Genomic DNA, 25,972 nt, shown 5'->3' with positions numbered 1-25,972 from the left:
TGGCAGAAATACACCATAACCTGAACAGATTTGCCTGCTCTATGTAATTGGGGGATGACATGGAGAAGGCTGGGATTTTTTTACGCAGCTTGAAAAGTTTCAGTTTTGTGATTCATCTTAATTTTAATTTCCATAGCAGATATAATTTGCTCCACAAATCTTTCAGCTCATGCTATATCTGTTATTAAAAACGTAATGAGTGGCGGTGAAGGAATTTACAGTGGACTTCACCTCTTGAAGTGAACAGTTGACCACCAACTTCACTGGATGAAGAAAATAAAAAATCCCAGAATTACCAAAGGCTTTTCCCTTCACACCCTGTAATGGCCTTATATGACTTAGTTTTAGTTCTGAATTAGTCTCCCTGTTTCTTTTCCTAACCAGAAAACACAAGATTACTAGCAACAGTAAAGTACAGTTTTGTACCTACCATAAATGTAGATGTTCGAGTGCTCATACAGCTGCAGTCCATAACAGATGGGTTATCCTGCCGTCAGGCAGGTCCTCGGTCGGCCGAATTCCAAAGTCTAGGTCCGGCGTCGGTTGTCGTTGCTTCTTCCCTGACGTCAGTGCGGCAGGGGTATAAAAGAGGCAGCCAACGCCATTTTCTTCAGTTTTTCTTGCCCCAGATGTCAGGTGCCCCCAGAAGGAAAGCAAACATAATGTTATGCAAAGATGCAATGTTGATAAATCAAAAACAGTAGTTGCAAGCAAACACACCATAAAAGAATACCCCAAAAACGTTATATGAAAAGTGTTTGTCATAAGGCCTGTCCTAAGAGGGGGTGGAGGGAGGGAAAAGTGGACTGCAGCTGTATGAGCACTCAAACATCTACATTTATGGTAGGTACAAAACTGTACTATGTTCATCGTGCATACAGCTGCAGTCATAACAGATGGGTAGAATCCCAAAGCTAAGTAAGGGTGGTAGGCACTAAGTGGAACTAGGAGGGGCTAGGATGCCCTGCAGAACTGCTGTGGCAAAGCCCACTCTAGATTTTGAGTATAGTGGGAGGTGATAGTGCTTGAAGAAAGTGTGCACTGAACTCCAAGTGGCTGCTTCCAAAATGTCCTTGGTAGGGACCCCCCCTGATGAAGGCTGCAGAGGTAGCTGTGGCTCTGGTGGAGTGGGATCTGATGCATGCAGGCACAGTTTTTCCATGAAATGAGTAACAAAAGTGTATGCAGTAGGCTATCCATTTTGAAATTGTCTGTTTGGAAATAGCCTTTCCCTGAGCACCTACAGCATAGGACACAAAGAGTTGCTCAGATTTCCTGAATGGCTTTGTTCTGTCCAAGTAGTAACGAAGTTGCCTGTGAATGTCCAAGGAATGTAGTAGTCTTTCCCCTTTGTTTTGTGGATTAGGATAAAAGGTAGGTAAGTGGATAGTCTGATTTAAAGCTACACTGGATACTACCTTTGGCATAAAGGTAGGATTGGTTCATAAGGAAACTCTGTCCTGATGGAAAATGATGAATGGTTGCACAGCCATGAGAGCTTGTAGCTCCGAAACCTGCGTGCTGAGGTGATAGTCAGAAGAAAGGCTGTTTTCCATGACAAGTACTGTAACTCTGTTGAAGAAGCTGGCTCGAAGGGAGGATGGGTCAGCTTTTCCAATACGTAGTTGAGGTCCCAAGCAAGGACTGGTGGTTTTCTTGGGGGTTTTAAATTATTTGCCCCTCTGAGGAACTGCCTTAAGAGAGGGTGAGAGAATAATGGAGGATCTGTGTTGTATTGTGCAGAAATGGCTGAAGCGTGGATCTTGATGGAGGAGAAGGAAAGTCCATTGTTTAACATCTCAGCTAGGTACTGTAAAATTTGAGGTATATTTATTACCCAAGGATTCTGTCCCTTTTCTTGATTCCAGGCACAAAATCGTTTCCATTTGGCGGAGTAAGCCTTTCTAGTAGAAGGTCTTCTGGCCTCCAAGATGACATCCTGCACCTCCTTGGAGAGGAGAATCTGTTGGGAAATCAAGGAATTCTCCATGCAGCTAGATTTAGAGTTTTGAGATGGCTGTGAAGGGTTTTGTGGTTGTGCTGGGACAACAGAAGAGGGACTAGAGGTAGGATCCATGGTGGGGAATATGTCAGGCACCCCAGGAGCGGATACCAGTGTTGTCTTGGCCAGTCTGGAGCGATGAGAATCATTTTCGGCCTCTCTGCTCTGGCTTTTAATAGAACCTTGGGCAGCAGAGGAAGAGGCGGGAAGGCATAGACTGTTAATGTTGCCCAATTGAAGGAAAGTGCATCCACTTTCCTGGCCTGTGGATGATAGGTCCTTGAACAAAATTTTTTCAACTGGCAATTTCTGTGGGTAGCAAAGAGATCTATGTCTGGCTGCCCCCATGCCTGAGTTATCTTTGTGAAAAGTTGAGGATGCAACTTCCATTCATGTGGATCTGTCATATTTCTGCTTAGGTTGTCTGCCAGTGTGTTTTCCTTCCCTGACAGGAATTGTGCCTGCAGTTGAATTTGCAATTCCAGTGCTGTGTTCCATAGGGTCATGGCTTGCCTGCACAGGGGGTATGAATGAGTTCCCCCGTGTTTGGTTATGTACCACATCACTGTGGTGTTGTCTGTCCTTATCAATAGCTGGCCTGGATGCAGTAGGTCTTTGAAGGTCATAATAGCCTTTTGCACGTCTAGCATTTCCTTTTGGTTGATGTGAAGGTGCTTCTCTTTTCAGGTCCATTTTCCCTGAATGCACTGATTTGTCATGTGTGCTCCCCAGGCGTAGTCGGAGGCGTCTGTTGTGATGATTTGATTTGCTTGAGGTACACAGAAAGGAAGACCTGTGTTTCTTTGGCAAGCTCGAGTCCACCACAAAAATTCCTTTTGAAGGCATGGAATGAGTGGGATAATTGTTTCCAAGCTGTGGCTGTGTTGAGACCATAAGTTTTTCAGGTACCATTGAAGTTTCCTCAATTTGGAGTGTCCAATCCACCTATAGCATGTCTTTGGGATGTGGGAGGAAACCGGAGCACCTGGAGGAAACCCACGCGACCACAGGGAGGACATGCAGACTCCACACAGAAGGCACCCCAACCGAGGATCAAACCGGAGAACCTCTTGCTGTGAGGCGACAGTGCTAACCACTGCACCACCGTGGCCACCCCATATGTGTGTGTGTGTGTGTGTGTATAAAACACTAAATAATCTAGAACAGAAGTAACAAATTAGCTAAAAAAGATAACATGAATGATGGGACATTTTAATTGATGGAAGTCAACAAACACAAAATGATGTATGCTGTGCTCAGTCAGCCTGTCCAGTAAAGGTTACATACACAAAGGAAAATCAGACTGATAAAATTATCTGCCAGGAGTGGTATTTAATTGCAGCAACATTCCAAACCATAAATATGATTTCCTGAAGCAATGATCCTTATTAGGTACTTCATAATTCACTTAGTGTCACTGTGCTGAAGCGCTCACCAAATGAACCTGTAGCATACAACAGCCCTGAAGAGTGAACTAAAGTACATTACACATCCCACCATGCCTTCCCTACTTAAGGCATCAGAATAAAAACAACATTCAGGAGGCAGAGCTAGCATTGCATACCTGTAACTTGGCAGTCCACTGGGGCTGGTGCACAGACCAAAGAAGTACTAAAATCAAAGAATGCATCATGGATTTTAGACACACTGCTGATTTCTTCCCGTACAAACTTCAATTCTCCAGGGTACAAATCAGTGTCGCACACAAAATGTACAGTAAAGCTATTGCTGGTCCCTGAAAGGATTAAAAAAAAAAAGAAAACAAACTGAGATTATGACACTCAAGTGCTCAAACAGCAGCAGCAGCAGTAAGAACCAGTGATACTTACCAGAGAAAGCATTCAGGGCAGAACAAATGCAATACAACTTAAAAATCGTGTTTACTCCTTAACCATGCTAAAAGTTTCAAGACCCTCCTCTTGCTATTAAGAAAAAAGAAAGCTTTCTTCCTTATTTTCCCTAGCTTCACAACACATTAGATATAATTAAAAGTAATCATGATTGGCTTACACTACAAGCATTTATGAAGCAAGCCAGCAAAAAAGCCCTAGTGTTACCCTGAATGGTTTTATAAATACACTTCAAAGCAATAACAGATGCAGAAAACACACTTCAAAGCAATAAGAGATGCAGAAAACACACAAGTTAAATGTAAATGCAATTTTTTTCACTTTGAATTTTGTTATATCTAGCAAGGCAGTGATACTATGCACTGCCATCATGGACTCCTGCAAAAAGCTACCTCCCAACAAAAATAATATACACACTTACGAGTCCCTAAAGCCTACTAGCTTGAGGAAACTACATTCCCTGTAATGTGTGGTGCAAGGTGTGGATGAAAGTTTTGGGACAGCCAACTAGTCTACATCTGTGCTTTTAACATTAGAAATGGCACTTTAGTCGCACAGTAAGCTTTTTCCCCCTCTTGTTTCCTTTGAAAACAAAGGTGGTCGCTGACTGCAATCTATTGGCAATATTCATCATCCTCAGCTGAGTCTCAATCATCATAAAGTAATACTAGAACTGTTTTAGCTGACAGCCCAGTTCTATCAGAAGATCTAATTCCTTCCAACAAGTCCACTCTTCCCACATAACCCGAGTGTAAATTTATGGTCTCCCAACCATTTCCTGAATCTAAGTTTGAAGGTTACTTCCTTATTACTCTGTTCATGAGCAAAGGGAGACTTTTCTACTGTTTGAGGATGCAGCAGGTTAAGTATCTATTACAACAGCTATGATGATGAAGGTGGTGGTAAAAGTTTAGATCACCAGTGCAGTTATTAGTTTGTGCTGCTGGTTCTGTGGAGGAGAAAGAGATTGAAATGTACGTCTGTCATAGTTCGGAAAGCTCAGCAAAGATCCCTCCAAAGCATCTTCTATGAAATGAAATAGACAATTATTAATCCTGCAGGATAACTCAAGTTACCTAGACCCAATACTTTCTGATACGGAATCTAGTGTCTTTCGAGTTAGATAAGAAGAGCATTACAGTCAATGACAGGTCAAATAAAGGATGGATAAAGCAGAGCTGTGATTTTTTTGGAATTAGACGACATACCCTGAAGGATAAGTTGTGCCAAGTAACATGACTTTCTAATACGGTGATAAGTAGTGATCAAAGGAAAGCTTGCAATCAACATAATTGTCCAGTTCTCTGTTGATTGTGTCCATTTTCAGGGTGGCACTAACAATGCTGTATGCGAAGGGGAGATATATTACCCAAAAGCAACAATGCTACATTTCTCATCATTATGGTTGAGTCTATGACTGATGCACATCAGATACTAATCTGCTGAAGAATCAGAGCATCAGGAGGGGTTTTGACAATTGTGCCCAACTTGCAGTCATCATCAAATCTGGCTAGCCACAGACCTTTGATTTCTGCTTTCACATAACAGAAATAGACGCCAAAGAGAAGGGAGTCAGGATACAGCCTTGCAAAACACAAGTTGTGACATTTTCTGACTACAGGAAGTGCCCTTGACGTTGACAATGCAGGTTTCTACAGGTAAGCCTGGTAGTTGTTCAGCAGACTATGTAATGTGTTGAGCCGGGTGAGTTTATCAATACCAGTGGGGGGGGGTCAAATGTTTAGCAAAGTAAACAGTAGGTACAGACTGACCCACTTCCAAAACCTCACTGACCCTTTCAAAAGATGTGAACTCGGATGAAAAGACATAGTTAATATCTTGTGGGGGGGGGGGGTCAAATGTTTAGCAAAGTAAACAGTAGGTACAGACTGACCCACTTCCAAAACCTCACTGACCCTTTCAAAAGATGTGAACTCGGATGAAAAGACATAGTTAATATCTTGCTGCCAATGGTCTATCAGACCTTTAATATAGCAGTTTCCTCCACATTATACAAATATTTGTTTTTGCCCATACAGCTATCCATGACTGCCCTTTACAAATCTGATCCAGTTGAGGTCAGCTGACTGAAGGCCTCTTACAGCACTGTTAACTAGTTCAAAAATAAGCTCCATTACATTAGAAAAGATATTACTGGAGTGCACTGCTCACAATTGCTAAGATCAGATGTGGGGGCTCCCTTCTGTAGTGGTACCACAAAGGCTAATTCCCATGCATTTGGAATATAATGTGTGGAGACATATGTTGAAGAGGTTAAGAACAGTTTGGGCTAAGGTGTACTTGGCATTTATCAAAAGACAACTAGTGCTGTTTTTAGGACACAGAACTAGTGTGTTTGGCTTTGAGTAAATCAGACAATACAGGATTCAAAGTGATTTTTGGGTGGGTTACTTTGGATGCAATGTGGGGAACAACAGGATGATTAGGTGGAATGAAATGTGAACTAAATTTGTCATCAGGGATACTGGTAATGGCTTTGGTGGCCAGAGTAGAAGGAAAGTACAGCTGTGTCCCACTTACCATAACTGTAGATGTTCCAGTAGATTAATGTTGCAAGTACTAGTCCTTGTGACGTTCTGCCATGCAGAAGCCAGTGACCTACCTAATTTCCAGAGTCATCCCAAGCCAACGGAATATTTTATGATAGAATCCAGATGTTAAGGTATAAGAGGGGTGTCTGTTGGCACCATCTTCATGTTATTCTAAGCTGGGAGAACAGTCTGATGACCAAGAACAGCACGACTACCCAAGTGTCTGGTCTTGGTATTGAATACAAAGGAAAGAAACAAAGGGAGAAGGTTGAGATGAGCCAAATCGGCAATAAGAAACAGCAGGAGTCGAGGTCCCTACTTAGACAAGAGGAAGGAGGGAGGGAGGGAGGGAATATGTACTACAACACTGATCTACTCTAACATCTACAATTAAGGTAAGTTGGGCACAACTGTACTATGACTTAGTAGTAAATGTTGCAGTACCAATACTTTGGAAGATTCTCAAGGCTGCTCTGAGGGTAAGGGAAAAAAAGTTGTGTTATTAGGAAATAATATTTTGTAGACGGCAGAGGCAAAACCCTGGATGGCTGACCTAAGTTGTAATCTTTTGTGACGGTATGAAGAAAACTCCGGGTAGCTGCTTCTAGGATCGTTTGAGTGCGTACTCCTTTAAGGAAGGCAGTGGTAGTTGCTCCATGCCTGGTGGAGTGGGTTCTTATTTGGCTAGGCAGAGTCTTTTCATGGTATGTATAACAGAACCTGATGCAGTTTGCAATCTATTTGCAATGGTTTGTTTTGAGACAAGTTTGCCCTGTTCCCTCTAAGAAGGGTACCAATAACTAGTCTGCCCTGTCTGCAGTCTTTGTTCTGTCCAGGTAGCACCTGATTTGTCTGTGGACATCCACTGAGTGGAGGATTCTTTACGCCTTGCTCTGTGCATTTGGGAAGGACAGTGATAAATGGACAGCCTGGTTAAGACTGATTTCAGAAACCACCTTGGGCATAAATGGAGGGTTAGTTCTGAGTATTACCCTGTTTTTGTGGAAGACAGGGAAGGGATTCATACTCAGTCAGACTGCAGTTCACTCTTCTAGCTAAAGTGACAACTATAAGTAAGGTGGTCTTCCAGGTGAACATCTTGCGGGGAGCAGAGGCAGCCAGTTCAAAGGGCAGTAGGGTTAGCATATCTAAAGCATAATTTAATTTCCACGCACAGATAGAGTTCCTACTGGGAGGTCTTAAGTGTATCATCCTTTACAGAAATAGTTTAAAGTTCAGGTGAAAGAAAAGTGGTGGGGTAATCTGCAAGCAAGCTGAAATTGCCAAAACATGCACCTTCATGCTGAAGAAAGAAAGACTCATTCAAATAGGTGAGACATGTAAAGCAATACTGAGTATGGCATAATGGTTAAGGTGTTTACCTTACAGACACAAGGTGCAAGGTTTAATTCTCATATGGGGTAATTGGCTAGGCTTGAAATGGCCCACAAGGGTAGTTAGCCTAGTACTAATCTATGAACCTATGAATGAATGTCTGCTTTAGCTGGAATAGTCTGTTGGCTGAAACATTATATGGAGAATCGTTTCCATTTTTCTATAGTGTGACTTCCTGGCGTTTGGCTTTCTTTCCTTCTTAAGAATAGATAACACCTCCTTAGGATAAGGCATTGAGTTTGGTGCCCTGTCCCAACCCTCAAGGCAGCTAGATTGAGAGAAGTCAGGTTAGAGTGGAAAACAGATGATCTGATTTGGCTGAGAAGGTCTGCGTCCTTTCGGAGTAAAGAAAACCACCCTTTGCTGAGGGTAACAAATAGAGAGAATCAATGTTTTCTGGGCCAGAAGGGGGCTACCAGAATCACAGTGGGTGGGCTGGTCCTAGTCTTGGTGATTACCGTTGGAATCAGGGATTTTGGGAAAAGGCATACACAGGAACTTCTTTCTCCATGTGAAGAAGAAAGTGTCTGTCTTCCATCCTCCCTCCTGTTCAGTTCTGGAGCAGAACCTCAGAAGGTGTTTGTTCTGGGGAGAGACAGAGTATACAGATGGGATTCCCCATAGTATAATGAGATCTAGGAACACTTCCCTTTTCAATACCATTCACTTGAGTCTAGTAAGTCCCTGGGTCAGGGAATCTGCTAGATTATTGCTCTGGCCTGGTATGTACGATGCAAAGAGAATGATCCCCAAATCCTGGGCCAGCATCCAAATAAACCCACCCCATTTGTTTATGTACCACATGACTGTGGTATTGGCTGCCCAAACTTGCAAGATTCTGGGACTCAACTGCTTTTGGACAGCTTTCATGGTCAGAAATACTGTGAGCATTTCTTTCAGACTGGTATGTAATTGTCTTTGTTTTGGGGACCAAATACCAAGTACCCACAATGGACCTAGGTGGGCTCTCTAACTTACATCCGAGCTATTTATGGTGAAGGACTTGTCTGCCTGAGTTAGACTGAAGGTTACTCGTATGTTGTTTTGTATGGTAGATTTCCACCATGTAACATCCTTCTTATAGGTTCGTGAGTCATGGAAGCAAGGGAATATTGGTTTCTAGGGGCTGAGTGTTGTTCCCAGACATTTGCGAGAAACCACTGGATCCTTCCTCATGTGAACCTTTGCTAAAGGGACCATTAGGATACATAAAGCCATGTAGCCTAAGATCCTTAAGAACTCTCTGGTCAAGATAAGTTATTTTGTAAGCAAGTTGTTCAAGTACTATGTGAGGAAGAATATCTTGTTTCTGAGGAAGGAATTTCTGTTGGATGGAGTATATCATGGCTCTCAGAAACAGGATCCTTGTTTGGGGAGTCAGCTGAGACTTCTGTAAGTTCAACATGAGACTCACCTCTTGGAAGCAGTCTACAGATGTCTGGAGGGCATCAAGTGTCGCTGAAGTGGACATTCCTTGAATGAGGCAGTCAACTAGGTAGGGACAGATGTGCACCCCCCCCAAAAGTTCTGCAATGTGGCCGAGCGCTATAGGTACATGAAAGTAGGCATCCTGTACATCAATTGTTACCATGAAGGTGTCCTGAAAAATCATGGGCAAAAGCTTTTACAGAGTAAGCATCTTGAACTTTGCCACATGAAGGAAGTTGTTTAGCCTTGAGAGAAGGATATGTCTCCAGGTTCCTTCTTTTCTTAGGACAAGAAAAGTCTTTAATAAAAACCTTTCCCCTTCTGACCTGGTGGAACCAGCTGCATGGATCCTTGCCTCAGCAAATCACTGATAATCAGTGGCAAGATGTTTTCTTGCTCCTTTGGAGGTCTTTGCATGCCCAAAAAAGGGTGGAATTTGCCTGAAGTGGATAAAGTACACTTTTTCTTATAATGCTAAGCCATCACTGATATCTTGTAATGGTCTTCTACTGGTTTAAGAAGAGGGAATGCCTACCTGTCAGGGGTCTGGGAGGGGGGGGTAAGGGGCAAGAAGGGGTAGCAAGTAAAATTTGTTGTCTGTGTTAGGAGTACTCTTTGGCAGCACCTGATCTCAAGAGGCCATTCTGGTTGCCATCTTTTTGATTGCCTTGGTCCTTATCCATGGGAAGGCCTCCCCTGTCTTGTCTAGGTTGGGAGGGCCAAGGCTTAGAGGGGTAGTTTCTACTGTGTCTCAGAGCTGAGGGCAAGTCGAATAAAAGTTTTAATCTGTTTGGCTTATTGTCTTGTATCTCAAAGACCTGTTAACCTGGGAATCAAAACAGGAACTCTTTGTCCAGTGGGGCATCCAATAACTTTGCTTTAAACTGATCTGACAATGGCTGAGTTCTTGGCGAAACATGTCTACATATAACTGATACTGTGTAGCAGCTGCCCTGTAAGAAGCATCTAAGGCAGCATAATCTCATTTCAAGGAGTGCCTGGCTACCTGTAAGGCTTATTTAACAATGATCTGCATCTTCTTGTATGATGATCCGTCTAACATGGAATCAAGTTTTATTAACATTTTGTCTTAAAATTATTCCAAATATTTTTTCATAAGAAACTGACAATTTAATGCGCTCACTGTGAGAGTAGCTGAATTATACGTTTTCTTACCAATCCTGTCAAGGGGTCTGCTCTCCCTTTCATAAGGTAATGGGTGGCTGGATGGCCTACTGGGAACCCCTTTGGTAGTTTCAGTATGATGGAGGGATCATCTTAAAAACTTTTATAGAGATGTTTGTGAGAGTCAAGTACCCTGTAAAACCTATCTGGTTTCCTAGGAGCAGGTGGTAAGGTATCTGGGTGAATGACTATGTCCTCACACACATTATCAGGCAGTGTGTGTACTGGTGGAATAGCTAATGGTCAAGAGGAAGGTATGTTTAGTGGCTCCCTGTAGTGTGTCTCAGCTTGGGAGAACTTCTTAATTTCCTAGATAAAGGCTTTTTTCATTTTATGTAACATGTCCCCAAAGGAAAGGTCTTCAGGTGGGGAAGGAGAAGTGAAAGAGTGTTGTCTGAGTCCAAATCAAGGTAGGACTTGGGTGGAAAGTGACCTAAGTAGGTGAGTTCATCCTCATCTTCAGAGAATGAGAAGTCTTCCTTCTCTGGGAAAGCTATATACCTAGTTCTTTTGGTCAGAGAGGGGGAGACTTCAAAAGTCTGCAAAGGTTCTCTGGCTTTAATGAAGGCCATGAACTCCTGTGCTATCTTAACCAAGTCCTGGACTTTGGCCTGTGGGCTGGGGGCCAAGGATGGAGGGGAGGCCAAGGTAGGGGCATGTTTTTGCTTTTAATGGTCATTAAACAGGCATGGCCAAGGGATGCGGTCATCTAGGCCTAACTTTGGAAGGAACGTCAGAGGTCAGCAGAGGTCTGAGGACTCCCTACAGAACCACTTCTCAGATATCAGAAGCTGATGCCTGAATAGTGGCATCAGACCTGACTGCTGTTTGAGTGGTGGTAGTAGTGGGAAGGCGGGGGACCATGTCAACCTCCCAAGAGGTCAAACCAGGGGGCTCCAGCCTAGCAGTTGTCACTCCTGGGGGAAGAAAAGGCACCTCACCAAGGTGCTCAGCTGACTTACAGGAAGACGTGATCACTTTTTCTGTGGACTCCAGATCCCTCATTTTTTTTTTTCACTTTTTTGGCATTACACCAGCAGTTGTCAGAGCAGCAGTGGAACCTGCTGCAGATGGGGGTTGCAATGTTACCAAAACATCCAAGGACAAGGATTCCATATGTGCAGAGAGTACCTCGGCACTATGTTTAAGGTTTTTTGCATGAAATTTAGCACAGTCAGAGCAGTTACAGATGTTGTGCTGAGGCCTCAGACAAAACAAGAAAAACAAGTGAAAATCTTTATGCAGGATTTGCTTTTCACAGGACGAACAGTTACTAACTTTTTTGAAGATTAATTAGAGAAGAATTTTTCCCAGTGCGATACTTTTCCATCTAGAAGCAGAGAAACTCGAACATGAGCTGACCAATGGACTGCGAGTGCATAAAACACACATGAAGTGCATTGGACTGCATAGCTAGAAAGAACTGAAGATGGCTCCAGATGCCTTTATTATACCCCAACATCCTGACGTCGGTCATAAAACATCCATTGGCTTCGGATGATGCTAAGACTCTGGAAATAGGGTCAGTAATGGACTTCTGCATGGCAGGAAGTTTGAAGCATTAGCTTTGCAACACTGACTATGAAAAACATCCACTAGATAAAAGCACTGTGCAGTAATGTGTTTTATTTCTCAGTGTACTAATGTAAGGCTTTGTGATGGTCTTTAGCGGTAGTGGTCGCCTAAAGTTCATAAAGTACAGTTGTGTGCACTTACCATAAATGTAGATGTTCGAGTGTATTCACTGTTGCAGTCATCACATTTGGATTATCCCTGCCAGGGTAGCCCTTGGCCGGCCCGAATACCAGAGGCTTAGTATTTCTGCGCCCATTGCTGTTGCTTCAGGACTGATGTCAGGTTGTCAGTAGTATAAGTTAAGGCAGCTGACACCATTACATCAGTTTTTCTTGCCCTAACCTGTCAGGAGCTCCCAAGTGGGAGCCAAATTCTGGTGGAAGAACCCCACCAGTAGAAAGTAAATACCAATACGTCCCTTGTAAGGAAAGAGAAGAAAGAAGAGGGGAATGGAGGGAGGGAAACCAGGACTGCAACAGTGAAGACACTCGAACATCTACATTTATGGTAAGTGTACACAACTGTACTATGTTCTTCGTGTGTCACTGTTGCAGTCATCGCATTTGGGTTGATTCCCAAAGCTGATGAAAAGGGTGGAGGCAGTCGGAAACTAGGGGCTGGCTAGGTTGCCCTGCAAGACTGCAGAGACAAACCCTGCCCCTGATTTGGTGAAGACAGCCAGGTGGTAATGTTTGGTGAAGGTGTGAATAGATGTCCAGGTGACAGCCTCGAGGATGTCCCTGGTGGGGACTCCTCTGAGGAAAGCTGCAGAGGTGGAGGCTGCTCTGGTGGAGTGAGTTCTGACTCCCTTGGGGGAAGCTTTCCATGTTGTTTGTAGCAGAAATAGATGCAGTGTACTATCCATTTGGAGATGGTTTGTTTGGAGATGGCTTTGCCCTCTGCCCCTGCAGCAAAGTTGACCAGCAATTGATCAGACAGTCTGAAGGATTTAGTCCTGTCTAGATAGAATCTGAGCTGTCTGTGCACATCTACATAGTGGAGGATCCTTTCCCCCTTGTTCTGTGGGTTAGGGAAAAAGGTGGGCAAATGAATGGATTGGTTGAGAGCCACACTGGACACCACCTTAGGCATGAAGGATGGGTTACTCCTGAGGGATACCCTGTCAGCATGGAAGATGATGAAGGGTTCCATAGCCATGAGTGCTTGCAGATCTGAGACCCTTTTCTGGCTGAAGTGATGGCCAGAGGGAAAGCTGTCTTCCAGGAGAGAAATTTTAGCTCTGCTGAAGAGGCAGGTTTGAAGTAGGGGAGGGTGAGCTTTTCCAATACAAAGTTAAGGTCCCAAGTTGGGGTCGGTCCTCTTCTGGGTGGCCTCAAGTTGCTAGCCCCTCTTAGGAACTGTTTGATCACAGGGTGTGAGAAAAGGGGCTGCTCAGGTGGAAAATGAGTACAGATAGCAGAGGCAAGAATTTTAATAGATGAAAAGGAGAGTCCACTGTGTAGCAGGTCAGCGAAGTAATCCAGGATGGATGAGAGGGAGGGAGGGCTGTGCCGTATTAGCTCCCTTAGCCTGAATCCAGGCACAGAACCTTTTCCATTTGTCCGCGTAAGACTTCCTAGTGCTAGGGCATCTGGCCTTATGTATAACATCTAGAACCTGTTTGAGGTTGGCAGATTGATCGGGGCTTAGGGAATAAGCCAAGCTGCCAAATTGAGTGTCAGCAATTGGGGATGCATGAATTCCCCTTCCCTCTGGGTCAGGAGATTTGGAATCTGAGGATGATGCCAAGGTGGCAGAGGGGACAGGCTGCGCAGCAAGGGGTACCACTGCTGGTGAGGCCAGTCTGGAGCTATAAGAATTGTACTTGGTTTTTCCTCCTTTATTTTGAGCAGTACTATGGGGATGAGAGGTAGTGGAGGAAAAGCATACACCGATAGATTCACCCAGGAGAAGGACAGGATATCCACTTTCCAAGCCATGCAGTGATACTCTCTGGTGCAGAACTTGCTGGGCTGATGGTTGGTGTGGGAGGCAAAGAGGTCAACCTTTGGGGTGCCCCATTTCTGAGTTATTAGGGCAAAGGGTCTTCTGTTGAGCTGCCACTCGTGTGGATCCAGAAGATTTCTGCTTAAGTGGTCTGCCAGAGAGTTTAGAGAAGCCGGTAGGAATTGTACTAACAGGAGGAGTAGCATGGCAGAGGCTGTGTGCCAAAGGATCATGGCCAGCCTGCATAGAGGGTAGGACCGAGTCCCTCCCTGCTTGTTGATATACCACATCACAGTTGTGTTGTCTGTTTTGATCAAGAGAGGCCCTGGGAGAGAAGGGGCTTGAAAGTTATCAAAGCAAACTAGACAGCTATCATCTCTTTTTGGTCGATGTGCAGATGGATTTGCTGTGGGCTCCATTGGCCCTGTATGCACCTGCCGTCCAGGTGTGCACCCCAGGCATAATCTGATGTGTCTGTGGTGAGCGGCTGGGTGGTGTGGGGTGGTGAGAAAGGCAGTCCTTTGTTGAGGAAGCATGCTGTTGCCCACTAAAGAAAATCTTTTCTGAGGCAAGGTATTATAGGTATAAGAGTCTCCAGGTCTTGAGAGTGTTGACACCAAAGACTTTTTAGGTACCACTGAAGTTTCCTCATATGCCGTCTGGCATATGGAAGGAGTAGAATGCAAGATGCCATGAACCCCAGAGCTTGCAGGATTTTCCTTGCAGATAGTTGGGGTCTGGTGGCTAGTTGAGTGAAGTAGGCTGTCAGGAAGGTTTGCTTTTCTGGTGTAAGAAATGCCATTTGGGATGCTGTGTCGAGGCTTGCTCCCAGGAATATAATCCTTTGGGTGGGTATCTGTTTGGATTTCTTTTTGTTGATTGTGTACCCTAGGGAGGTTAACAGGGACTTTACAAAGGCCAGGTGCTTGAGCAGCTTTTCCTGGCTGTCTGCCTGAATTAGGCAGTCATTTAAGTATGGGTAAATCTGGATATTCTTTGTCTGCAAAAGGCAATGGCCGGAGCCAGACATTTTGTTAAAACTCTGGGAGTAGTAGATACGCCAAAAGGAAGTGCAGAGAAATGAAAGCGCTGAGTTCCTGCCCTGAAATTGTGATATTTCCTGCATGATTCCCTGATAGGAATGTGGAGTTGGCCTCCTTTAGGTCTAGGGTGGCTAGCCAAGCATTTTTGGAGAACATGGGGAGCAGCTGCTAGAGGGTGAGCATTTTGAATTTTGGGATCACCAGGAAGGTGTTTAAAATGGATAGACTGAGGATGGGTCGCCAGGTCCCCTCTTTCCTGGGTATCAAAAAAGTATTGAGTAGAAACCTTGGAAATTCTGTTCTGCATGGAGAGCAGGGAAAGGACTTCCTTTTGCACCTCTGCCCACTGGTTTTGAGGTAGATCTAGGAACCCTTCTGGAGTTGGAAGGGTGTGGAAAGAAAACTTTTATCCTTGGGACACTATGTTGAGAACCCAGTGGTCTTTGGTAATGGTGGCCCTGGTGGGGGAGGAGAGTCATTGCGAGTTCTTACCATAAGGGGGTTGGGCTTATAACTCCCTGGTTTTGAAGTGGAGGTAGTCCACTGCTTAGATCTCTGCATTCCCTGTGGCTCCTGTCTGTGGGGTCTGGTTCCCCGGGATCTGGTCTGAACTGACCTGGTGGGAGCAGGAAAGAACCAAAGCTTGGAGGGACAATGCCTGCTGGACCTGGGTGCCTGGACCTGTAAGAAATCCTTAACTGTCTGCATAGATTTTGCTTTCTCTTCCATCCTTTTAAGACCTCTTCTGCCTTAGTGACAAATATGTTGTCTTTGCGCAAGTGGGCATCCAACAATTTAGATTTAACATAGTCTGGCAAGGGCTGTTCCTTAAGCCATGCATGCCTTCTAAGGACAGAACCGGTGACTGCTGCCCTGAAAGAAGCTTCTAGTGCATCAAAACCACACCACAAGGTGTGTTTAGTTATTGCCTTGCAAAATGCATTAACTATTGTAATTCAGATTCTGCACAAGCAGGAAAGGAAGACATTTTTTGTTTGAGGAATTCCAAGGTATGATGCTGAAATTTTAGCATATGGAACTGACAATTTAGTGCTCTGGTAGCAAGAGTAGCTGAGGTGTATACTTTTTTACCCCAGCTGTCTAGTGCTTGGGAATCCCTATCTGAGGGGGTGGGATTCTTAACAGAGGTTGCTTTAATTCCTTTAGGCCCTTGGGAAATTACCTCAGGGTCAGCAGTAGGATTTTTAAAAAGAAATTTGTGTGAGTCAGGGACTCTGTAATACCTGTCTGGTTTTCTGGGTGTAGGAGGGAGGGTGTCAGGAGTCAAGCTAGATTCCAGGAAAACATCCTCCACAACATCCAGGACTGAGGGGATGGCCAATGATCTGTGCTGTGGAAAATCCAAGAATTCTCTGAGTCTCTTTTTAGACTGAGGGTAGTCCTGACATTCTCATTGGAAATGCTCCCTTAAGGTATGAAGGGTTGCCCCAATGAATAGTCCTCGGGTGGAGAGGCTGAAGTAATGGATTCCTCTGCATCACAATCCTCATAAGCAGGAAGGGGCTGTATGTCTTCATACTTATATGCATCACAGTCATCGGACTCCTGTTCAGACAAAACTACACGGGACAGATCTCTTTTTCTTTTGGAAGGGGTAGCTTGGCTTCCCCTGATCAGCAAGATAAGGTATTCCACCATTTGAGACTGAGGCAAGGAAGCAGGTGCCTGAGATTGGGTCGTCGGGTTTCTTGGGTGTGGCTCATAATTTGGGCCTAAGAAACTCTAGCTTTTGAAAGAACAGTAGTCGCAAAAGAAGTCGTTTTTTGTCGAGAATCAGTAGAGTGAAGGACTTCCTCAGAAACTGGTGCCTACCTAGCGGCTCTGGACCCATCCAAGGTAGAGACGACCGGAGGATCTTTAGTTGAAGAAGAGTTTTGCGGTATACTGGACACCGAAAGTGTCTCAGTAACGGCCTGCGAATCCACAAAAGTGGGCATCAGGGGCTGCAAAAGCACCTCACTGAGGACCGGAGAACTGACAACTAGCTTAACGGGAGTGTTGTCAGCAGGTTTGGACCTTTACAGTCTGTCTCTGTCTTTATCTTTACATTTTTTTGGAAGATCTGCTGTTGGATGGCTTACCGAAGCCATATCGGAATTCGAGGACTGTAAGCTACAATAAGGGCCTGACAACGTTGAGTACTGATGTTGAACAAAGCACAGAAGCGACAGTGGGGGATGTCGTGGTCTGGACCTAAGCAAGTGATGCAGTAAGAATGAAAATGTCGGTGTGGTATTTGCTTTCCACAGGTGAGACAATTGTTAACTTTTTCTGACATCGGTTAGTGCAAGAAAAAAGGATCTCCAACGGGGTACTTAGCTTTAGAAGACTTCAGCTTCAATTCGGAAGACGAAACTCAGGTAGCGGCTGACCGCCAGTCGTGCATACTGCTTCTGCTTCATGCTCCACAGCAAGAAAGTCTTATTGTAATGATGTCAGCTGCCTTACCTTATACTACTGACGACGTGACATCAGTCCTGAAGAGACAGCAACCGATGCAGAAATACTAAGCCTCTGGTATTCTGGCCGGCCGAGGGCTACCCTGGCAGGGATAACCCAAATGTGATGACTGCAACAGTGAAACACGAAGAGCATCTGGTCCGACACCTCACAGTGGTGGACTTTAGAGTTTTGCCTACCAGAACTACCTCCCTTTACATTGAGTGGAAGGAGATGTATTTTAGATAGCTAGCAACTTTTTCTCTTGTTGAGACTTGTTGACACGAGAATTCTACCACAAAGCTTTACTTTCACACTTATTCTGTTTATGCCAAATGGGAGAAGACACCTCAATACAACTCTTTAAAAGGGAGTACCATTTAGAGGAGTGTGTAGTGCCAATTATGCCATTTATAATCATTAAGAGTCAATTAATAGTAGAGAGTCAGTTTTGACAAAAAGCCTAAATATATTAAGTTCTTGTCAACTGAAGTCCTGGTGAAACCCAGTGAACCACGTCATTGCCAATTACAAATCCCCCATGCACATCCCCCCACAGCATGAAATATACTTAAATCAGATAGAAAAGCTAACAATTAATTCAAATATGCTCATTATGGGAGTTTTAAAGAAGGACACATGAAGGTGGTACATTCTACCAGGGAGGAAGAGGAATGAGTTGTACAGGCTGAGGCTAAGTTTATGATGACAAGATCCAGGAGGTTAGCATCTCTTTTGGGAGGGGGGACTATTTGGTCTAGACAGCTGGCATTTACAAAATCAAGAAACCCCTGAGCATACTTAATGTCGATAGTACGAGCTATACAGTTAATGGAAGGATAGTTAAAATTTCCCATAAGCATATTTGGGTTAATTAGCTTTTTATATCAGATAAGAATCTTCCTTCTCAACAATAAGGTAGAACTCTATTTCTCCTTTCTGGATTAAGTATCAGCTCTCTGAGGGACTTTGAGTTTTACACCTGAGCTTTATACAGCACCAGAGCAGAATATTTAGCTTTTTGTTGGCTCTCTATACCTCTTTTGCTGCATCAGGATTCTCTCCAAACATTAATTTTCTTTTCTTTTAAGTAAGCCCTATGGAGTTTTGCATCTTCTCGTTCTATCTGTAACTTAAAGTTCACAATACACCTTAAAAAGCACACTTTACCCAAAACACCTTAGAAAGTAGCCATCAACACATGTCCATTATTGTTTCTAAACTTCTGTGGTAAAAAAAAAAAAAACTGGTGAAAAGTTAACATTTCCAAAAAAATGGAAATCTGATGCACAAAAATACTTCAGTCTAGAGCAAGTATGTACAGAGGAAAGCAAAGAACCTCACTAACCAAAAAATACTGAAAAAGAACAATTCTTAAGAAAGAGAAAATTGATAATTTCCCAAAAGAACTCTGGAAATCTTAATTTGTCACAGTTTTGTGTGAAGATGTCACTAAAGCCACCAAGAGATGCATGAGCTACAGTTGTGCACCAATGGAAATCTTACATGAGAGTCACACTGAGGACAAGGACACAGGTTTGCAAAGCAAAGTGTAATACATTATAACACACAACACTTGATTTTCAGTTGAGAAACGTCCATCTGATCAGACTACCTAACCAAATAACAAATCCAATTTATCTTTCTATTGCAGTATGTTGTTCAGAGATTTTTTAAGTCTTATTCCAGTACTTTCTTTCACTCTGTCTTGCCAGAGTACCTACAGTACAACATTATAAAAAAAAAAAAAACATTCACGAGGGCTTCCATCTAAGGTAGGTGGCTTCCTTAAACATTTTGTTTTAAAGTTAACTTCAAAGTTTCAAAGTGGAAGGGAAGCACTGAGAGGTATTTTCTTCAGATCATGTACAGTTTTGAATTTTTTTCTTGAATAAAAGGCATTTTGTAGAAGCTGATCCTTAAGAGGAAAAAAGAAGTTATGTACTCACCATAACGTTCCATGTGAGTTGTTCATCTCGCCTTCATTCTTACAAATGGGTTTGGAGCCGACCCCTAGGCTCTGAGACGTCCGCTTTCACAAGCTCGAGGTTTTCGAGTAGCTCAAGGCCAAGTCCCTATCCCATGATGCTCTATGCCTCACCTCAGATCTAGTTAGCTGCTCGCAAAATATACAACATAAATAACATGAGTGTAACACCAGCTGGAGTATGAAATCCTATACAAAGACCCACCAGACCTCAAACCTCTTACTCGTTCTTCGAGAAGCCTGGAGGGGGTAAGCAGGAGGGAATGTAAGAATGAAGGTGAGATGAACAACTCACATGGAATGTTATGGTGAATACATAACTTCTTTATGTGAAGTTGTTCTATCTCAACGTTGATTCTTACAAATGGGTAGCGTCCCAAGCACCATTTATCCTGGGTGGCTCACGGGAGTATACTCTTGAGGACAGTGGAACCAAAGGAAGCCCTGTCCTTGGAGGCATTATCTATTTTGTAATGAAGGTATGTGGTTTTGATCAAGTGGCAGCTGCACATATTGTGTCTAATGGCAGTCTAGCCTTGTAAGCTGAAGAAGTAGAAACAGCCCTTGTGGAGTGCGCCTTCACTTTATGTTCTAGCAGTTGATTCATGGAAGAATATGTGAATTTTATACAATCTGTTAACCATTTGGAAAGAATGACTTTTGACACAGGTTGCCCAGGTATCTGAATGAGAGACAAAAAGTTGTTCTGATTTTCTAAATTCTTTGGTTCTATCTAAATAGAATCCGAGTTGTCTCTGTACATCACGTTTATACAACATACACTCCAACTTGTTGGAGTGGTTACTGAAGAAAGTTGGTAGTTCAATAGTTTTGAATTAAATTAGCCTCTGAACATACCTTTGGAAGGAAGGATGGATTAGTCCGGAGTGACACTCTGTCAGGGTGAAAAATCAAGTATTGGGGTTTAATAGATAAAGCCTATAGTTCAGACACCCTGGGTGCTGACATAATCACCACCAAGAAAATGGTTTTCCAGGACAGGAATTTTAGTTGGCAGGAAGATGCAGGCACAAAGGGAGGAAGAATAATCCTAGACAGAACAAAATTTAGGCTCCAGGGAGTGAAAGGTTGTCTAACTGGTGGTCTAAGATGTATGGTTCCTTTTAAGAAGGCTCTACATAACCTGTGAGACATAAGATTTGAACCTTCCGATCCGAGGTGAAAATTAGAAATTGCAGCTAATTGTACACGTATGGTAGCTGCCACAGCACCTTCATTAAAAAGTTTGGTCAAAAACTCTAATATGCTAGCAATTGCAGTGATATATGGGTCAATATTATTTTGAGAAGCCCACAAAGCGAACCTCTTCCACTTGCTGACGTATAACGTTGTGGTTGAGGCCTTGTGGGATGATACAAGGATATGCTGCACTTCTGAGGAAAGGTTGTGGGACCTGGCTATGTTGGAAACTGGAGCAGCCAAGCTGTCAATTTGAGGAAGTGAAGTGAACGATGAAGAGTCCCTGATGAATGTGTCAGCAGGTCTGGAACTGGGTCGAGGATCTAAGGTTCCTCTAGGTGGTAGAATCGAAGGAAAGGGAACCAAATCTGTCGAGGCCAATAAAGGGATATCAGAATTACAGTGCTTCCCAAGGCTTTGGCTTTCTGCAGAAATTTTAGAATCAGGGGAATGGGTGGAAATGCATATAGAAGTCCCAGGGGCAAACCGTGGACAAGAGAGTCCCTTGGGTATTCCCCTGGTGGGGGATTCAGGGCAAAGTAGCTTCTGCATTTGGCATTCATGGGGGATGCAAACAGGTCACAGCAAGCCTTGCCCCATCTGTGGAAAATCCTTTCCGCTACCTTGTTTTTGAGGGACCACTCGTGTGGCATCAGAATAGCTCTGCTTAGTTTGCCCATGATCATGTTGGATTCCTCTGAATGTGCATCGCTATCAGAAAGCACCCAGTGGAAACAGCCCACTGCCAGACTCTTAGGGCCTCTCGGCATAGGGGATAAGACTTGGTTCCCCCTTATTTGTTGACATACCAGACTACTGACATGTTGTCGGTCTGAATCGCAATCGTTCCCAGAGGAAGAGAGTCTTGGAAGTACCGCAACGCCAAAAGTACTGCTCTCATCTCCAGAATACTGATGTGCAATTGTGACTGTCTCGGAACAAGGTGCCTTGGGCTGTTCTTCCTTGAAAAAGCCCCCCACCCACCCTATCAGAGAAGGGTCCATAATCACCGTGGCTGATGGCAGGGGAAGAACAAATGGGCGACCTACTGTTACATGGTGGCTGGTCAACCACCATTGTAGATCCTTTTTGCATGAATCTGTAATGACTATCAAGAATGACATTGGAAATTGTTGGTAAGACCATTGGGTGAAAAGTAACCACTGAAGTATTCTCATGTGCATGCACCCTAGAGGAACTGCTATGAGAGTTGCTGCCATAGACCTAACAACTTTAAAACTTGAGAGGCTGGTACTTTGTTTTGTGTTAGAATGTCTGGTGCCTGTTGTCGAAGTGTGACTGTTCTTTCTAAAGGCAGTTTTACCATGGAGGTGATGGTGTCTAAATCTGCTCCGATAAAGGAAATACGCTGCAATGGTGACAACGCATACTTGTTGAAATTTATAGTAATTCCTAACTGGAACACAGTTGTAGAGTGGGGTCCCTGGATTGAACTAGTTGATGCCTGGTGGTGGCAGTGAGGAGCCAGTCGTCCAGGTATGGAAACACTCGGAATCCTAGACACCTCAGATGAGCCGTAACCACTGCCATGCATTTGGTAAACACTCTGGGGGCTGTTGTGAGACCAAAGGGTAGTGCTCGGAACTGACAATGACTGGCTCTCAGCCAGAAACACAGGTGATCTCTGGATGGTCTGGCCATTTTGATATGATAATACACATCCTTGAGATCTATAGAGCACATCCAGTTGCCCGTTCCTAGAAACAGAAGAATGGACTGAACGGAACTACTCTTTCTTTACAAAAGTGTTGAGTTTGCTGAGGTCCAAGATGGGCCTTCAGTCACCAGTTTTCTTTGGAACTAAAAAGAATATTGGGTAGGTTCCAGATAGTATCTGGTATGCCGGGACTGGTTGGATGACTCTTTTCTAGCAACCTTTGAATTTCTATGGTTGCTTGATCCCAGAGAGTGGGTGGAACATCTGGGAGTTTCTTTCGTACAGAGAGTGGTTTTGTGAAAGGAATGAAATATCCTCTGGATATTAGCTTTGTACCCAAGAGTCTTTTGTAATTTTTAGCCAGGCATCTGGATACAAAGACAAGCGCCCCCAACTGCCTCCAGAGTAGGGCAGGCGGGCCTCCTGTCAGGAGTGCTGGTAGGGCTTCCCAAAGAACTGATACCTGTCACCCTGGTTTTGCAGACCCCCCTCTGCCACCTGGGCGGCGTCTTCCATTATTGCTCCCTCCTCGCCCCTGGAGGGGGGTTCACTGTGTGTGTGTTCTGAAAGGCTCCTTGGGACTTGTGGAACCACATTTTTCCTCCCTTTTGCCCTTTGGGGTAAGGTCTAGTAGGGGTGGAAAAATGGAATCCTACGGCAAATAGCATCTTTCTATCTTGTTCACATCTCGTGAGGGTCTCCTTGACTTTAGGCCCAAAAAGGGACGAGCCATCAAATGGGGTATTAATAAAGGAAGACTTGAAGACTTCCACAAAGATGCATAAGCACATCCAGGAATGTCTCCGAAGAGCTATTCCTGAACCCGCTGTCCAGCTCATACCATCAGACGCATGGTCGAGTTAACTATATAGATAAGGGTATTGAGCTGGGATGCCATCTTATCAGAAACACCCTCAACTGCAGTACTCTGTAGAGTATATCCAAGCTCTGTAAGGAGATCTCTCTGAAGTCTGTTAAAGTGTGTCAAATAGTTGAGCGATCTCATAGCAAAAGTCACTGAACTAAAAATGCGTTTCCCATACCTGTCCATAATCCTGGAATCTCTATTAGGAGGATGGACAGTAGAAGTGGTTTCAGACATCTCTTTCTAGGTGGCCGCTGCCACCATCATGGCATCAACCGGCACTCCTTTGGTAAGAAACATTTTGTTCTGCGGAGAGGTAATAAACTTGTTGGGCCTCCGAGGGACAGGTTCCACAGTATCAGGAGACTCCCACGCCCTTCGAGCAACTAATTCCATTAATTCATCAAAGGGTGGAGTCACCCAGGAGGTGGAGGGTTGAGACCCAAAGGCCTTCAGAAGCACCGACTCATCATCAGTAGGGTTAACAGGCTGCCAGTCACCCCTCTGTCTTAGGATCTCTAGGATATCAGTGAAAGAGATATCCTCCGAGGGGGACCATGGGGACCCTTATGACTCCTCTAAGTCAGTGTCTGATGTGACAGACTCCTGCGGGGAGTCTAAATGCCTCCTCTTGCAAAGCTTCTTCCTGGGAACCTCATCAGCAGGAGCATCTGGTGAGGTCTCGGTAGAACATGGGTCACCCAATGAGGCTACCTGAGGCTCTGGGTCTCTATGCTTTAAGGGGACCTGTGATGCAGAGGCAGAACGTGGCATTTTCGGGGATGAGGAAGTACGCCCTGATGAAGTGGGTGTCTTCGGGGACATAATTCTCCTCATGGCATCGAAAGCTCCTCTGCTCTGATGCGAGGAGGCAGCAGGTTCCGAAGAAGATGGTAACTTCCCCGCACCGAAACAGTGGGCTCTGAACCAGAGGAAGGAGCTGAGCTCATCTGTGCCGAAGCTCTGAGCAGAAGGGTCGGAACTGACCCATCGGTTCGACTCTCTCCCCCAGAGATGACAGGAGATTGTCGGCTCCCAGATTCCTCTATAGGCACTGAAGTAGTCTGAGTCGATGGAGCCGATGGCACTGGAACAGGCCTTGGCTCCGAGGGTTCCATGATCATCAGTTCTACCTCCTATGGCTCCGAAGGCCCGCCTCAGCGGAGGAGCAGGCACAGTAGACAAGGACATCTTCGGATCTGAAACCGGTTGGGCTGGAGACGACAACAATTTGGCTAATGCCGGGTTCTGGAGGAGCTTCTGCACCACTCGGTCCACATCCAAACCGGAGAGGCTCCTAGAAGAACGAGTCAAAGGGATGGATGAAGCCGCCGATTGTAAAATTGGTGACTTCAAAACTTCGCAGAGCGGCTCCAATACTGGGGACCGGCTCCGAAAAACATGCTTGGTGCTCGGTTCCGAAGTCTGTGGAATCGGCGACTGCACCTTCTCAACTAGTTTCAGAGCAGACAACTTCGGCTCCGAAGAAGCTTTCGAAGACTTAGATCACTTGGAAGATTTAGAAATCTGGTCAGCCTTGTCAAGAGAGTCCTGAAAATCAGGTTTCAACAAACCTCTATCCACTAACTTTCTCTTACATTCAAAGAAGACCCTGCTGCTGAACAAGTGACAAATGGAGCAGTCCTCCTGAAGATGGACTGCACCCAGACAGTATACACAAATCACATGTGAATCAGTAACAGACATTTTTTGTCTGCATTTAGGAAATTTCTTAAACCCTGACTTCTGTCTCTCTTTCTCTTTTTGATCAACCACAATGTAAATAGTTAATGCAAATATATATATATATATATATATATATATATATATATATATATATATATATATATATATATATATATATATAAAACTGCCTAGACAAAACACTCGCACAGGCTAGGCGAACACCTTACACTAAGAAAGATAACAGTTAAACACTATATAAACAATAAACACTTTACAAGGTAACGGATTAGGAACTAACTTAAACACGGCCAATGAAATGCCTAAGAACAGCTGCTCTATAAACAAAATTTTCCCTAAGAAAAATAAACCAAAAATCTGACTAAGTATTAGTCTATACTAAACTAGCAAAAAGACACACTTCCTATAATATTCTAATAAAAGTATACTGGTTAAATCAAGAAAAATCGTAAATACTGGCCTGAGCTCCACTCTCTACCTCCAATCTGTTGCAGCGGTAAACTACATCTGGGGTGAGGCAGAGAGCATCATGGGATAGGGACTTGGCCTCAAGCTACTCGAAAACCTCGAGCTTGTGAAAGCGGCTGACTTGGAGCTGGGGAATCGGCTCCGAACCCATTTGCAAGAATGAACGGTGAGATTGAGCAACTTCACATTTACAATTTAAGCTTTTGTACACGGCTAAAACATTTTGGTATGTTTTTCTGCCTCATGCCTGCACTTTCAAACATTGCTGAAGAATTTTTTTTTTTTTTTTGCGGTCCCCCCCCCAGAAAGTAGTTGCTTTTATTAAATATATCAGACACTACATTTAATGCTGGAGGGTTGCAGTATTTTTAATATTCTAATTTGCTGCTCGAGGAGTAGTGATGAAGTACCCCAGATCAAACATTAATGTGTGAAGAAAAGACATCTACGCCCACTCTACAAAAACAAAGTTCACTCTACATTAAGCATCATAAGGAAAGTGCAACAAAAACTAGATTTACTTTCACCTTATTTGACAACAATCTCAGGTCTTAATGACATACAAGTAATGAATCACATCCTGAAAGGACACAGCTGTCTGCTAATTTCCCCAAAGAAATAAAATAACCGATG

At 44.0% G+C, this 25,972-nt stretch overlaps 1 protein-coding gene across 1 annotated transcript in view; it reads right to left on the bottom strand.

The window, feature by feature from the left end:
• The window catches only part of IGF2R (insulin like growth factor 2 receptor), a 2,372,344-nt gene that overhangs the window by 1,020,573 nt on the left and 1,325,799 nt on the right, over positions 1-25,972 (bottom strand). Inside the window, exon 22 of the mRNA XM_044074918.1 lies at positions 3,567-3,737. Coding sequence (XP_043930853.1) covers positions 3,567-3,737 — 171 coding nt within the window. The remainder of the gene's footprint in view (positions 1-3,566; positions 3,738-25,972) is intronic.

The sequence above is a fragment of the Protopterus annectens genome, chromosome 1.part0 (genome assembly GCF_019279795.1).
Source record: "Protopterus annectens isolate FY-2018-M chromosome 1.part0, PAN1.0, whole genome shotgun sequence".
Classification (NCBI taxonomy): Eukaryota; Metazoa; Chordata; order Ceratodontiformes; family Protopteridae; genus Protopterus; species Protopterus annectens.
The sequence above is the reverse complement of the archived record's forward strand: the minus strand, read 5'-3'. Positions and strand labels throughout refer to the sequence as shown.